The sequence below is a fragment of the Hermetia illucens genome, chromosome 2 (assembly GCF_905115235.1).
Source record: "Hermetia illucens chromosome 2, iHerIll2.2.curated.20191125, whole genome shotgun sequence".
NCBI classification, from domain to species: Eukaryota; Metazoa; Arthropoda; class Insecta; order Diptera; family Stratiomyidae; genus Hermetia; species Hermetia illucens.
This window is the reverse complement of record NC_051850.1, coordinates 85,918,311-85,933,409: the sequence shown is the minus strand read 5'-3', so window position 1 is coordinate 85,933,409 and position 15,099 is coordinate 85,918,311. Positions and strand designations below refer to the sequence as shown.

The following is a 15,099-nucleotide window of genomic DNA, read 5'->3' as shown; positions in this document are numbered from 1 at the left end:
TAGGGCTCAGTACTGGGCCCACTGCTGTGGAACATCATGTACAACCATGTTCTTAATCTTCCCCTTCCGGAGGAGGTCACGGTGGTGGGCTATGCCGATGATATAGCGCTGGTTGTTGTCGCAAAGCATCTCGAAGATGCTGAGGTATACTCATTCGAAGCGATCAGTGCTATTAGTGGTTGGCTAGAGAGTTCTAGTCTGACACTTGCGGAGAAAAAAACGGAAGCGGTCCTCATCACCAAGCGCCGTAAAAGAAATTTTGTCCTTATTCAAATTGGGAATTATTTCATCACTTCTAAGCCTGCGATCAAATACTTGGGAGTGATGATAGATGGGAAGCTTAGCTATAAGCCACACGTGCAGTATGTTTGCGAGTGTGGCCCTGGCAAGAATGATGCCGAACGTGGGAGGGCCACGGCATGCTTTCAAGTTGCTTATAGCTAGGGTAGTTAGTTCGATCCTGCTCTATGCAGCTCCAGTTTGGGGGAAGGCATTGCAGGTTACATTTAACGCTAACAAACTAAGTTCAGTCTACAGAAGAACAGCCCTAAGGGTGTGCTCGGAATTCAGGACTGTCTCAGATGATGCGGCGTTCGTCATTTCTGGAATGATGCCCATTGACATGTTGGCAGATGAGATGATGAATATATATAATGCGCAGACGAAGAACGCCGAAAAGGTGAGATCGCTAAATATATGGCAAGAGCATTGGGAACGTTCGGGAAAGAGTTGGTGGACACACAGGTTCATCCCTGCCATCAAGGAGTGGTTGGGGAGACGGCACGGTGAGATTAATTATAATATTACTCACTTTCTCACGGGTCATGGATGATACCGCCAGTACCTGTTCACGTTTAAACTAGAGTAGTAAGGGTCCAATCAAGGCCTTGAATTTTAGTATGTGCGATAGGGATAGGATGCGGTGCTAGGCCCCGCCCTGAAATGTCCAATCACGTTGGATTTGTATGGGAAACGAGTGTATGTGAGAGGTGCTGTGTGTGTTGCTGGTCCCGCCCTGAAATGTCCAATCACGTTGGATTTGTATGGGAAACGGGTGATTTGTATGGGAGGGCCGGTTGTTTGTGGGGCGGGGCTGTGCAGGGCGATTGGTATGATTGGTCATAAGGGTGGTGTTGCAGCGCGAAAGTTGTTTTCTGTGTGATTTTAGGTTTGGTAGGTAATTGTGAGGGTTTCATGTATGTTTGCTGAAATATGTCTGTTTGGGTTGTGCTGGGGGGGTTTAAATGGGCTGGGGTGTGGTCTGTGGTTCCGCCTAGAGTTTTGCAGTTATGTTGGTTTCACGTAAGGGTGGTGTTACAGTGTGAAAACCGTGTTTTATAAAATTTATTTTCTGATGGTAAAACTTTTCATATAGGTAGACTTGGTGAAATATTTTCTGAAATCTATTTTGTTTCATAGTGGCCCCCCTAAGCATCGTAGCATAAAGAAAATGGTTTCAAAGAGGAATATTGATAAGACAGGTTTCCGACCGTGATGGTGATGGTTGCTTGTTGCAGATTGGCTGGGTGGGAGGCGTTCGATCGCTACAATGATGGCTGCCTGTTGTTGATTGGCTGGGATTATGGAGATGAGGTGTTGTGGTGTTGCCGGGTAGGGTTATTTTGGGTGGAAAATTGTGTGGAGGGTGAGTAGACGGAAGAGATGCTATGTTATTGTCTCGCTTTTATTTTCGCGGAGCATGCGGATAGTAGAGCGGTTAGAAACTAGGTGGAAATTTGTGTGGAGGTTGGGAGGAACGATCAGACAGTATGTTACCGTGCCGCTTTTACTTTCGTAGAGCATGTGGATGGTAGAATGGGTAGGATCTAGTGGCGGTAGTGTTGTCAGTGGGGGGTTTTTCGTAAGGGCCGAATTCTGTTTATGATCGAGATAATTTAGTATTTCTTTGCAGGAAATCTACAGCTAAAAACAGTTCGATTTTTTAACATTTATTTATTTATTGATCTTTTTGGACAAATTTCAGCTTCAAGAAACCACCTCTAGCCTCGTCCTTCCCTTCGAAAATAAAGTAATGATGATCAATCTGGTCGAGTTCCTTTACTTGCTTCCGGCTTTTAATATTTTCAGAGAAACGTTGTGGTAGAAAGTAGTAGCCACCTTCCTCGAAAAAAATCGCCAGCCGGGTGCCATACTTCGTATCCTGCAGTTTGAATTTCTTTATTTTATATTCCTTTCCTTCCACCAGCATGGTAGTTGTGAGAAGGTTATCAAAGTTCCCTTGGCTGATTTCATTGAGGGCTGTTATATCCTAAAATATAATATTTGAGTTACGCTTGTCATTTTTGAAACAAGGTTACTTACCATCTCTTCTATTAAATACGTTGTCTGCACCAGGTTCAAGGAATTAATGCATAACTCTAAATATTATACCCGATTTATATAGCATTTGCTTCAGGAAAATAGAAAATATAAAGTCAGATAGCTATATTCATGTAACAGGTACCTTAATCTTGATTCTATAGAGTACTTTAAGTAGGGGTACTTTAATCTTCTCGATAGCAATTAATGGAGATGATTTATTTAGTTTGGATTTCGCAATTTTCTATCTGGCTTTTTATTGCTTTAGATGAATACGAAATCTAGTTGTGAATAATATTATAAAAAGATTTCTAATTATAGCTTTAAGAAATGAATTTCGCAATTTTCTATGAGGCGATTTATTAATATGTAAATTATCCAGCACTAGACGATGTCTAGCCAGGATGGTAAATTGATTGCATTGCATATAATTAGAATTGTCTGATAACATCACTAAATTATGAATTTCACAATCCTCTACAACCGCATTTATACCATATTTGCTGATAAGTAGGATGTCTAGTCCAAGGTAGTACCTAGCAACGATCGTGCTATAAATTGTTTTTTCTAATTACCTGTTTAAGATATATTTCACAATTGCGTGTTTACGTTAGTTGTTGCAATTATGCAGCATGTCTAGTCCTAGGTAGTACTTAGTAACGCCCATAAATGGCTGTAGCATGAAGATTGAACTTTGTAATCTTTTGAATAATTTATTACCGGGAAGTCGTAAAAATCTAGTTGCTCTAGTACCTATTACCGAACCCAACTTGATATTACTATTTACAATTATAGTTTTTGAATGCATATACTCTTAATGACTGGAAGCCTCCATGGGGGAGCTATCTTGTGTGTGACTAAATCGTATAAATTATAGATCGTGCAGTTCTAAAGCCGTCTCTAGTTGTTCAATTAAAACAATACATCCACTGGAATTTTTACTGTAATTAAACGTTGCAGATTTTTATCATCTTCGCCAAGGGTTTTTTTTTTTTGTCTTTTTTTTGATACCACTGCATCATTAAATTGCATATAAAGGGCGTTAGTTGATAGCTGCAATGTTAGTCTCACGCCGAAGCTTTAATCGGGGAAAGCCGCGTAAGAAAAGTAAGGTTTAAAAATCGCAGTTTTACGTGTTTGGTATAATTACACAATTACAATTATCCGGGAGTGACTCTTACGGTGAAGTGGTAGTTTAAACGTGTTTGTGTGTGTGTGTGGGTGGGTGTTTTGCTGCGACAGTCGTCTTCAGAAAGGTAAGTCCTTTTCAACTTCTTTTTTTGTCTTTTTTTATTATAACATAACATCGATTATTTTTAACTTTTTCGTGCGCGTCCGTTCGTATTTTCAAGTGAATATTGTGGTGATTTTGATAAAATAGTGAGTGGGCTTTTTTTCCTTCCAGGATAGTAAAAGCCCGAGGAAAACATTGTGATTAATTTAGGCGTTTTCTTCTGCGTCCGTTCGCATTTTCAAGTAAGTGAATATTGTGGTGATTTTGATAAAATAATGAAGTGAGCTTTTTTCCTTCCAGGATAGTAAAATCCCGAGGAAAACATTGTGATTAATTTAGGCGTTTTCTTCTGCGTCCGTTCGCATTTTCAAGTAAGTGAATATTGTGGTGATTTTGATAAAATAATGAAGTGAGCTTTTTTCCTTCTAGAATAGTAAAATCCCGAGGACAATAATATCTTGTGCGTACGTTTGTATTTGCAAGTAAGTGAATATTGTGGTGATTTAAAAAAAAAATACTGTAGATATTTTCCCCTGCAGGAAAGTAATAGATCGAGGGTAATATTTTACCTTATTCTAAGATTTTCGTGCGCGACATCTTGTTGTTACAGGTAAGTGAATATTGTGTAGACTTTATAAAAAATAGTGAAGATATTTTTTCCTGCAGGAAAGTTTGAGAAAAATATTCTGGCTTATTCGAGAGTTTTCGTGCACGTCATCTCGTCGTTCCAGGTAAGTGAATATTGTGTAGGGTTTTTAAAAATAGTGAAAAAGTTTTTTTTTTCTTATAGGCTAGTGTGGATTTTGACGTATTTTTTATATATTTTAGAGTGGGCGTACACAAAATATATATATATATATATAATATTACTTTTTATTCCCCTTTGTAAAAATGAATCCAGGTGCCGTTATTGATCACCTAAAAAGTGCACTATCTTTAGGTTGTGAATTGTTTGTATCAACCTTACTAATTTTAATTAGGCAGATGCAATCGGCGAAGTTATTGCTTTCTCGGGAGGAGCAATATCTTCTCCAAAACATTTTAATTGAATTTTCAGCAAAATATGATGTTTCTTTTTCCGCTGAAGCCTTAAGGAAAGCATACACCTTCCTTATTGATAATAATATATCGATAGGGGAGGATTCTCAAAGTGTGTCGGGTTGCGAAAATGAACCTGCCAGTGGGGTCGCTAGTCAAGCAGGAGGCAGTGGACCTACTTTGTATGAGATTCTGGCTAGAGAGAAAACCTTTTTTAAAAGATTCAATGTTGAAGGTGTAAAGTTGAAATACCGCATAAAAGAGTTCGGAAATGCTAGCGAAAAATCTATCATGGCATTAGAAAAAGCATTCGATGGTATCATTAGGGATGTTGTCTCAAATGCAGTCGCTGGAAGTAAAGTCAGCTTTACCATAACACTTCCAAACTCGCCTGAAATAAAACCAATATGGTCTAGTTTGAGACCTGTCAGTGAATTAAGTGGGAAGTATATTCTCGACTTAATATCTAATGTAAACCAATCAAATGGCGTTTTCCTTTCAGATGAGATCATGCAAATGGAAGCCCACATTGTTAACTTTCCTTTCGGCGGTGGGGATACAAATAGAACCATTGATCCTAGAACGGAAGATGAGATTGTGGTTTTAAGAAAGAAGAGAAGTGTGGTAGATGTTGGTAAAAGCAATGATTTTTACTGCCTTCCACGAAGCATATGTTATGCAATGAAGATGACTATTGAAGGTTTCAGCCACTTATCTGTGATGAAACTGTTGGATGGATTAGCCAGAAACTTGTGCAAAAAGGCTAACGTTATTGTTGGTGAGCAAGGTTGCACTTCAACTGATATCTATAAATTTCAAAAAATTTTAGATGGTTTTCAAATAGTTGTGTTTGACAACCTCAAGGATTCAAATTCTATTCTCTTCAGAATCCCAGTGGAAAATCAGTCTCTCAAGAAGATATATCTTTATTACTCTAAATTGTTCCAGCATTTCTATGTCATCAAGTCGTTGACCGCCTTTTTTAACAGGAAATATTTGTGCTCTTTCTGTGATAAGGTGATGTATCACAGGTTCCACAAATGTGAGATGAAGTGTACATACTGCCTTTCATCACCTCCATGTGCTTTTGTTGAAATGATGGTAAATTGTCAAGCGTGTAATCGTGTGTTCAGGGGTGAAAACTGTCTCAGTAAACATATTCAGAATAAAGTTACTGATAAAACAGTTTGTGATACATTTAAAATATGCACTATGTGTTCGAAATTTTTAAATCTCGAGAAAAGAGGGAAAGACGATCATAAATGCGATGAGTTCTTTTGTCAGGCCTGCTCAAGAATTGTTCCGCCAGAACATTTATGTTACATAAAGCGGTACAGAGGCAGTGCTGACAAAAAGTTCTTAATAATATTTTTCGATTGTGAAGCCACTCAAGATACGCCTAACGGTAGCAATTCTTTCGTGCATGTTGTAAACTTAATTGTCGCACAGCAGGTTTGTTATTCTTGTTATGAAAATTTTGATATACAGCAGCAATGCAACGTGTGTGGGGTCAGGGAGCATGTATTTGAATACGGTAATAATGAAACAGATGTAGTTGGGAGGTTTCTAGATTACTGTTTAATGCATCGTCCGGCTTTCACCAATATATATTGTATAGCGCATAATTTACAGGGCTATGATGGACACTTTATAATTTCCGAATTACTAGATAGGAAAATAGATGTAAACCCTATAATGAATGGTACTAAAATAATGAGGTTGACTTGTGGACGGTTAGCATTTATTGATTCTTTGAACTTTTTGTCATTCCCTCTCTCAAAATTTCCTAGTGTCTTTGACATTAAAGATCATTCCAAGGGATACTACCCTTATTTTTTTAATACGGTAGATAATATTGATTATGTTGGCAAATTTCCTTCTGTAGAAATGTATGGGTATAATACTATGAAGGTAAAGGAAAGGAATGACTTCATCCAGTGGTATAATACAGTTTCCCAAGGAGTCTTTGATAATAAGAAAGAGATGTTAATGTATTGTAAAAATGACGTCAATATTTTACGATTGGGGTGTAGCAAATTCATGCAAGAATTTCTTAATATAACAGGTATAAATCCTTTAATTGAATCGCTAACAATTGCATCAGCGTGTATGCTAGTATTTCGACGTAATTTTCTCAAAGAAAATACCTTAGGTATAATGCCTAGATCTGGTTATTACAAGTCTCAAAACCAGTCTGTTCTTGCACGGAAATGGCTTGCTTTGGAAAGTTCAAAAACCAGTGATGAAATTGCTTCAGTAAACAACAAGGGTGAGGTAAGATTAGAGAGATGTGGACTGTTGGTGGATGGTTTTAACTCTAAAACGAACACAGTATACGAATTTTTTGGGTGTTTTTACCATGGATGTAGAGAATGTTTCAAGATATTAGAGACGTCAACAAATGTAACTAGAAAAGTTGGTACTTTATCGCAAAGGTATGAAAGTACAATGAAAAGAATAGACTTAATAAAGCGCAGTGGCTACAATTTAATATATTCTTGGGAATGTAACTTCAAACAACTTTTAAAGAGAAATATTGAGATACGGCGGCAATTGGATGAAAAAGTTGTTAATATTCTACCACCACTTAATCCACGTGACGCTGTTTTTGGGGGACGAACTGAAGTTTTTAAGCTACATCATAAAGTTGAAGGCGATGAAGTAATACGATATCTAGATTTCACTAGTTTATATCCATATATAAACAAATATGCACCGTACCCTATTGGTCATCCTGAAATTTTCCGTTTTGAAAATATACCCCCGCTGGAGGAAATTGTATCAATGCACGGTTTTATTACATGCACAGTCATACCACCTACTGATTTGTTTTTACCAGTACTACCTTTCAGAGGCAACCTTAAATTATATTTTACCTTATGCCGGGTTTGTGCTGAAACAAATAGGGTTTTCGGTTGCGATCACATTCAGGATGAGAGACAAATAACCGGCACATGGGTTATACCTGAGGTCTCACGGGCCATTAAAAATGGTTATAAGGTTCAAGAGGTATATGAGGTATGGAAATATGACTTCACTCAATATGACCCCATTACAAAAAGTGGAGGATTATTTGCCGATTATGTCAACACCTTTCTTAAGATTAAACAGGAGGCAAGTGGATGGGGGGATAAATATGAAAGTGAAGCTGAAAAAGAGAATTTTATACATTCTTATCAGTCGAGAGAGGATATTCTTCTCGAAAAAGATCATATTCACAAGAATCCGGGCAGGAGAAATACAGCCAAAATCTGTTTAAATTCTTTCTGGGGGAAGTTTGCGCAAAGGGAAGATAGAACGCAAACCAAAGTTTTCAACAGTTCTGAGGATTTTAGCAACTTTTTACAATCACCTGGTATAGAGATATGCTCTTTAATCCCTATTAATGAGGAGACTATTTGGGTTACATGGAGATACCTCGAGGAAAATTTAAATATGTTACCTCATGTAAACATACCTATCGCGGCTTATACAACAGCTTTTGCGCGTATGAAACTTTACGACGCTCTAAAAAAAGTCGGTAAAAATATTCTCTACTGCGACACAGATAGTTTAATCTTCATAGATAGCAAAAGTAATCCTTTGAGTTTTCCGATATCCGACTTTCTAGGGGATCTAACGAACGAGGTTGACTGTTTTGGGAAAGATTCTTATATAACCGAATTTGTTAGCACTGGTCCAAAGACTTACGGTCTTAAAATTGAAACGGGTTTGGGTACTGAACATGTTGTGAAATGTAAAGGGATAACAATAAATTTTAAAAATTCAAAAGTTGTTAATTTTGATCACTTGAAGAATCTAGTGACTGGTGATCATGAGGGGGATTCAATCTGCGTGGTAAATGATAGCAAAATTAAACGCAAGCGGCCTGGTATTGTAATCTCAACGACGGAAAAGAAACATTTACAATTCACATTTGATAAAAGAGTTGTTACGGAAGAAAACTGTTCATATCCATATGGGTTCAAACGAGCTAGAATACAGAGCTAAAAATAAGTTACCTGGGTTCATTTGTGTTTTATAAGATTACACAGTATTGTGAAATTCATTTTTAGTTAAGTTGTGAAATACAGACATTACGTAATATTGTTAATAGTAGGAGATGTAACTCAGTATTGTGAAATTCATATAGTGCTGTTTAAGGATTATTCAACATTGTGAAATGGAATAAATGTATTTAGGGACTGGTTACATCGACTTCAACATGTAAAAAATATATAAATATTAGAAAAAACGGTTAAAACAGTTTATATTGCTTCACCTCCTTATATAAACAACATGTCCAGATATATTGTAGATGTTCAATACGTCTCCGGGAATAATAATCATTTTTTCGTTAAAGAACTAGCAATTCTACCTTTCGGGTCAATCTGTCCTACACTTTATTTTTTTGCACCACCATATCCGAGACAGGAGCTATCATCAAGAGCTAATCAACAAAACGAATTTGAAGCAGCAAATATTAATGGTTTAGAGTGGGATGAAGGAGAGACTAACTACAACGACCTACCAGGAATATTAGAGTATTTCGTGAATGCTACAATATACGTGAAAGGCAGGATGAAGGAAAGTTTGATTAGGAAATACTTACCAAACACAGAAATAGTACAACTTGATATCCCTAGCTTAAGTAAATTGAAGAATTATCAACAGTTTTGCAATGTCCACAGTACCAAATCTTCATCTAGGTGCGCAGGTACAAAATTGTGTTAATATGTACCTTTATATTCTTATTAACAGAGTGATAGAATAAAAAATCATTTTATTTATAAACTTGCTTTATTTATTCTAAACCAGCAACACTAAAAATAATGTTTGTATTACAAAATATTGGTATTTCATAAAAAAGTCTCGAGTAATTTAAATGCACATAGCAAGTTTTTGATGGTATGAAAAAGTCCTCGTTAGTCAGCTTGATTGTACTTTTATCTCGACATTTGGCAGCGTATTGGTTGAAAAATTCCTTCACGCTTTCAGACGCGTTATTGTTGTGAAACATGACAATATTAAAAAAATCCATCATCTCGTACAAGGTAAGTAGCTCCAGTAATCGTAGTTGAATACTACCTTTGCCTACAGGAATTTTAAACTTCTTCAGTAGACCAAGTTGGTTTTCCGGTATGTTCTCTCCAGTCTCCTCTTTCAGCTTCTTTAGGTAGTCGTAAATAGGAATCCAGCCAATGTAATTAGTTGCCAGTGGAAATCGGCCGTGCAAGTGGAAAACAATTTTAGCCTCAAATGTTGATGGATCAAAACCCAGCATAACCTTCCGATTCTGACATCCATCCAGGAAGTAAGTATAATTTAATAGCACTTTTTCACCAGGCACTTCGGATTTTCGACCGTTGGATTGTTTTGTAACTTTCTTCTCACGACGCGGTTGTTTCTGAAGCGGCTTCATTCCGGATAACTTTAAAGATGAACTGATCATAGTTTTAAATTTGAACTACGCTTTTATACCTTCAACCAGAGTCCTATGCCGCTGATTATAATCGAATTCCACCACTTTGATGGTTACCTTTCAAGTATACTTTACGAAAGGTGTCTACAACTCTATCGTCGTTTGCATGTAGATCGCGCGAATGAAAACATTCTTAGAAAGTGTCTGAGACTTTTTCCTTTACAGCGTGTGTATATATACATACAACAGTAAGGTCCACATGTTAATGAGAATGGTCCTTGAAGACGTTTCCTATTATTGATAAACGTTTTCGAATTTGCCAATAGAAAATCGCGGAAGAATTTTTGTATAGGGGTAATTTCCGAATGAGTCAAAGTATTCTGCGGGTCCCTCTGCCGGAAAAAAGAATGCTACCCAATGGCTGCCAGGTTTGTATGATGGATCAGTATTGGCTATAATACAGGCTGGTTTTTTCACTTGAGCTGGAAGATGATTGGATGGAAATACGCCTCTAAAGAATTTTTTCGTCACCTTGCTTCTTTGTAACGCTGATGTAAGCTCGATCGTGTTCATTCCTGTTCAGATTGATTGCAAGATTCACTGTTAATAATCTTTGAGTGAGCCGTTACATAGTTTTTTAAGAAATCCTTTGTGTTTGCATCTCGAACAAAAATCGTGGAAAACTTTGCAAGGGTTTTTATAACATCTTCATCCAATCGCCTCAATTCCAAGTTTCCACATCTTCCTATCAGCTCTACACCTGCAGCATTGCTGGTTATATTCGGGTATCTGAAGATGACTTCTTTCGAGAATAATTTATTTTCCGTCGTTATACCAGCAAACGATACTTTCTTGATGAAGGTCAAATCCCCCCCAGGGAAATATTCAACATTAACTAAACAGCTCATTTTCACCTTATCTGAATGTATGGTAAAAACAGTCGCCCATCGGGTCTATATATAGATTTTAGAAACTCGTGTAAACATTGCGAGCTTTGTCCACCTCGATGCTACCATCATATTCTGCATATACAATACATGTCACGCTTTTCTTTAGAGAGTCTCTGAATCGTCCCTCGATCCTTATTGTGCCCTGATTCAAAAGACTTCCACATGTTGTATTGTATGAGTTGTCAGGGGTCAGATCGAATGCTAACAAGAACGCTCCATTATCGAAAAACTGTTTTGAAATCTGGTGTCCTCTATCGGAATAATGTATTCCAGTGCCCTTGAATAATGTTAGATACCCGCGTGTACTAATAGGTTTTTCATCTGAAAAGTCGAATTCTAAAGGTTGGTTTGGTATTTGCACTCCGTTAACAGATAGGTTGAATCTCACCAGATTATTATGCTTGAAATTGTATGAGTTTTTCGTACGTTTCCCTGTATAAGCATCATTGTCTACCATACCGAAAACTATCAAGTTGGGTAACTGACCGATCACCACGTTATCAAGGGAGAGCGAGAATGTGTTCGCAGGTAAAGTATATGTTTTTACCTCTACGCGTTTGTAAGGGTATATCGCATTGGATCGTTGGAGAACGTTTTCATGCGCAAGCAAGATGCTTGGACTAATAGTTACATGATTCATGTACATTGTTGCCTCTATAATTTTGATCCGTGGTGAATTAGAGTCCTCTTTAGAATACAAGTAAAATTCGGGTTTTTCTAATGAGAAAATTACCCGGAGATCTACTCCGTTAATTAATAATTTATCCTGATTTAAAATATCACCGTGAACTTTCCCCATAAATTCCACGACGCTGCTGCCTGCAAGCAATTTGGATCTTTTAATGTAACCACTGTTTGAATCCTCTGGTTTTCCATTTTCAATGATATCCATTTCATTCTCGTCAAGGTACCACCCAACAGATTCGAGATGGGTTTTAGCAGTGTTACTACCGTAATTCAATAAATTTTCAATGTAGGCTCGGTATTGATAATTATGATCGGTTTGTGCGATTGGCTTACCGTTTAATTGTATTGTGCACTGTCTGAACAGCGAATGCATGACATTATTGACAAGACCAACTGGAGTGCCCCCTTTCTCGTACAATTCTTCCTTTCCGTCTTTTAGCTTAATTAGTTGCACTTTTAGTCGAAGATATATACTGGACAGATCTCGATATGTATCGCCATGACCAAGTGAGATAAATTCTAAAACAGTTGAATTATCTAGCGATGCTATGGGTTTGTATGCTACTTCCTCGGTTTTTAAAATATTGCTTTGTATGAGAGAATTAGAAAAAAGATCTAATTCAGATTTCATGCATTCTTTGTAAGACATTTTTTTCTTTTTTACTTATCGAAAATGTCTGTCACACGCTCTCGCACACTTTTTCTGCGTTTTTTCACTCCTTTAATTGGCGGAGATTTTCTAATTACTCTTTTACCTTTTGAATGTTTCCTACGTTTAGATCTCGGTTTAGATTTTTTAACCTTGAAAGGGTTAGTTCTTTTTAATTCTGACCGATTATTAAAAACAACAGTGTCTAAATCTCTCCGGAGTTTATTTATACCTTTTTGGGTTAGTTCTCGTACAGTAGTTTGACCCTGTTTGCTTAGAATTGATCTTATAGGCTTCTTACCTATCTCAGATAATATTGCCTTACCAGCTTTTACAGCTCGCATTTTCAAGGTTTTTGTACCCGCGGAAACTACGGGGTTTGCATATCTCGCTAAGCCTCTAAAGAAGCTACCAACCCCTCTACCGTCCTGTCTAATATTACGTGTTCGATGTAGATGTGAATTACCGCCACTCTGAATTAGATAGTAGCGTGAGTAAAAAGAGTTCATTTTATGACTAAATAATTAAACCCTTTGGCGCCTTTAAACTACTATATGCTGAACACAAAAACAAGCAGTATATTTATACTTTATTGCCGTTTAAAGTGGAGAGTGAGATATGTTGGAATATCGCTTGAATGGAATGCGACTATTTCACCATGTTGCTTAGTTACTTCTATAGCAATACTTTCAATAAAGGTGTTTTCGATCGGATGATATTCTATATGCGCAAATCTTAGCATTCTCCCACATTCTTTCGACGGTATTACACATAGACATCGCTCCAATCGATTACCAATTATTCGTGGTCTTATAATATCACTGGAGATAAAGACCAGCCCCCCATCATCATATGTAATAGGTCTAGTAATTGACTCTGATGAAGTATCCTTTGATGCTCCACTAACTTCTTCTTCCAAATTTCTAATTTTATCTAGCATCACTGTCAGTTCTTTGCTAAAGTCTTTACCATGATCAGAGGACCTTTTATCAATTTTTCCAGTAAGTTCACTAATAGTTTTCGACAAACTGTTGATACTATTTATTATCATGGTGTATTCTTCATGAATCTTTTCAGATAATGGTGATGTTTCATGGGCTAGTTTTTCTATCATACGACTAATATTTTTTTCCAATATTTTGAACTTCTCCAGCATTGCTGCTTTATCTTCATCATCTTTTGTAGACCCTATACTATCGAAACTCTCTTTTATTTCCGATATTATAGCATCCGCATTACGTTTACCTTTAGGTATCTGTAAAAAGAAGTCTGTGAAGAAATCTCTAAGGCTGTCTGCTTCAGTATCTATAGCTATTTCAATGGGTTTATAATCACCGCCGCTCTCCTTCTCATACGGAGCTTCTACAATAGCACTGTCTACCTCAGATTTTCGCCATTTTACAGGCTCTGCATCAAGTGATTTTTGTTTCAACTTTTCCATGTGTGCTAATAATAACATCTGAAACAGGTGGATTTTCTTTTCCCTTTCCTCATCGCTAAGCTTCTCATCGTTAAATTGTATGCACGTTAGCAAAAGTTTCATAAAATCCCTAAATTTACTTCGTAAAGGTAATGGTTTTTTCATTTTCACCTGAATACCTAGTCCTGGCCATTGAAGATCCAAAGTATCAACAGATTTCGTTTCATCAGGAAATTCAGGGGGTGCAGGAGAAGAACTTCCCAAAATGATTAAAGACTGCAAACTATCGCGATTTCTCCGCTCCTTTGGAATTTGACCGATAATCACATCAGTGAAGCTTTCAATAGAGGGGTAGGTATAATTTTTCAATACAACTTTCTCTACAACATCATCGCTTTGTTTTATGTTGAGTATAAACTCGTTCGGAAGTTTCTCGTAAGAAGCGCCAGCTATGACTCCATGTACTAGATCGGTTTCTACACGCCCCCACATTTTCTCCTTAGCTCTTCCTACACCCAAGCTCTTTAACTCGGCAGGTTCAATTCTGCTAAAAAAAGATGAAAGGAACGTAGTAAAATCAATTGTTCCATCCCCATTGCTTATTTCACTAAGCTGCTTTTGTGTCCAGTTAAGCGAACCATGAAAATCCTCAAAATTTAACACAATTCTCAATGCCAGGGGGTCACCTTCGGCTATTCCTTCTTTAGGGTAAGCGCGTTTGACTCTTTTCTTATCAGTCACTTTATTTGTTTCTATAATCCCCCCTGTTAGATTTATCTGCGGTAGTTTTTTGTACTTTCATTGGTTGAAGGTTTTTAGCCATACTGCTTGCTGATAATCGTCGTTTAGATGCTGGTGAGAGGGATCTTCTTGGTGGTGTTATTTCTTCTGGCTCAAAGTAAGTCCCCTCGGTCAAGAATGGTACCTTCTCTGGGGTTGTCTGTGTTGCTAAATCTTTTCGAAAAATCAGCCTTGTCTGAGTCTGGCTATCTCGTAGACCTTTCTGTTGCCTCAATTCTTTACTAGCTGATGATAAATTTGACTTTACGGCTAAAACATGTCTCCCTTTCCGCTTCGTATTTAGAAATTTTATTAACTCATTTCTATAGCTGTACCATTTATCCTTATTAGGAAGACTTTTGTTCCTCAGAATTTTACCCATTGCCTTATCAAACAAGGTCTGATTATTTGACTCTTCAATAATTTCTTTAAGGTTTTCATACACCTCGGGTGATAATAAAAGCATTTTATTAAGGGCATTATTTTTCTCCATGTTCACTGTATAGCAGATCCTATAGCACCCGAAAGAAGACTTCCTAATAATACAGGAACAAATCCACCTTGCTGTATTAGGATTTTCCTCTGTCTGTGGACAGATCGTTTTGCCTCAGCCAACTTTCG

The 15,099-nt window shown here is 37.2% G+C and overlaps 3 protein-coding genes and 1 long non-coding RNA gene across 4 annotated transcripts; 2 read left to right on the top strand and 2 right to left on the bottom strand.

Annotated features, from left to right (window-relative positions):
* Positions 1-1,944: 1,944 nt before the first annotated feature.
* On the bottom strand, positions 1,945-2,394 carry LOC119650297. Its single transcript, XM_038052935.1, has 2 exons — positions 2,323-2,394; positions 1,945-2,269 (listed from the first exon to the last, which is right to left on the bottom strand). The coding sequence occupies exons 1-2, from the start codon at positions 2,323-2,325 to the stop codon at positions 1,958-1,960; spliced, it is 315 nt and encodes a 104-aa protein (XP_037908863.1). The 5' UTR covers positions 2,326-2,394; the 3' UTR covers positions 1,945-1,957.
* A 969-nt stretch (positions 2,395-3,363) lies between these two features.
* LOC119650027 lies at positions 3,364-4,253 on the top strand. Its single transcript, XR_005249227.1, has 3 exons — positions 3,364-3,575; positions 3,854-3,924; positions 3,983-4,253. It is a non-coding gene; the product is annotated as an uncharacterized LOC119650027 (long non-coding RNA).
* A 191-nt stretch (positions 4,254-4,444) lies between these two features.
* On the top strand, positions 4,445-8,581 carry LOC119648487. The gene has a single exon (XM_038050254.1). It carries the CDS (start codon positions 4,445-4,447, stop codon positions 8,579-8,581), a length of 4,137 nt encoding a protein of 1,378 aa, XP_037906182.1.
* A 2,377-nt stretch (positions 8,582-10,958) lies between these two features.
* LOC119648486 (uncharacterized protein F54H12.2-like) lies at positions 10,959-12,278 on the bottom strand. The gene has a single exon (XM_038050253.1). The coding sequence runs from the start codon at positions 12,276-12,278 to the stop codon at positions 10,959-10,961; it is 1,320 nt and encodes a 439-aa protein (XP_037906181.1).
* Between the last annotated feature and the right edge of the window lie 2,821 nt (positions 12,279-15,099).

Coding starts and splice junctions, on each gene's coding strand:
- LOC119648486 (XM_038050253.1), bottom strand. CDS start 12,278: ATGTCTTACAAAGAATGCATGAAATCTGAATTAGATCTTTTTTCTAAT.
- LOC119648487 (XM_038050254.1), top strand. CDS start 4,445: ATGAATCCAGGTGCCGTTATTGATCACCTAAAAAGTGCACTATCTTTA.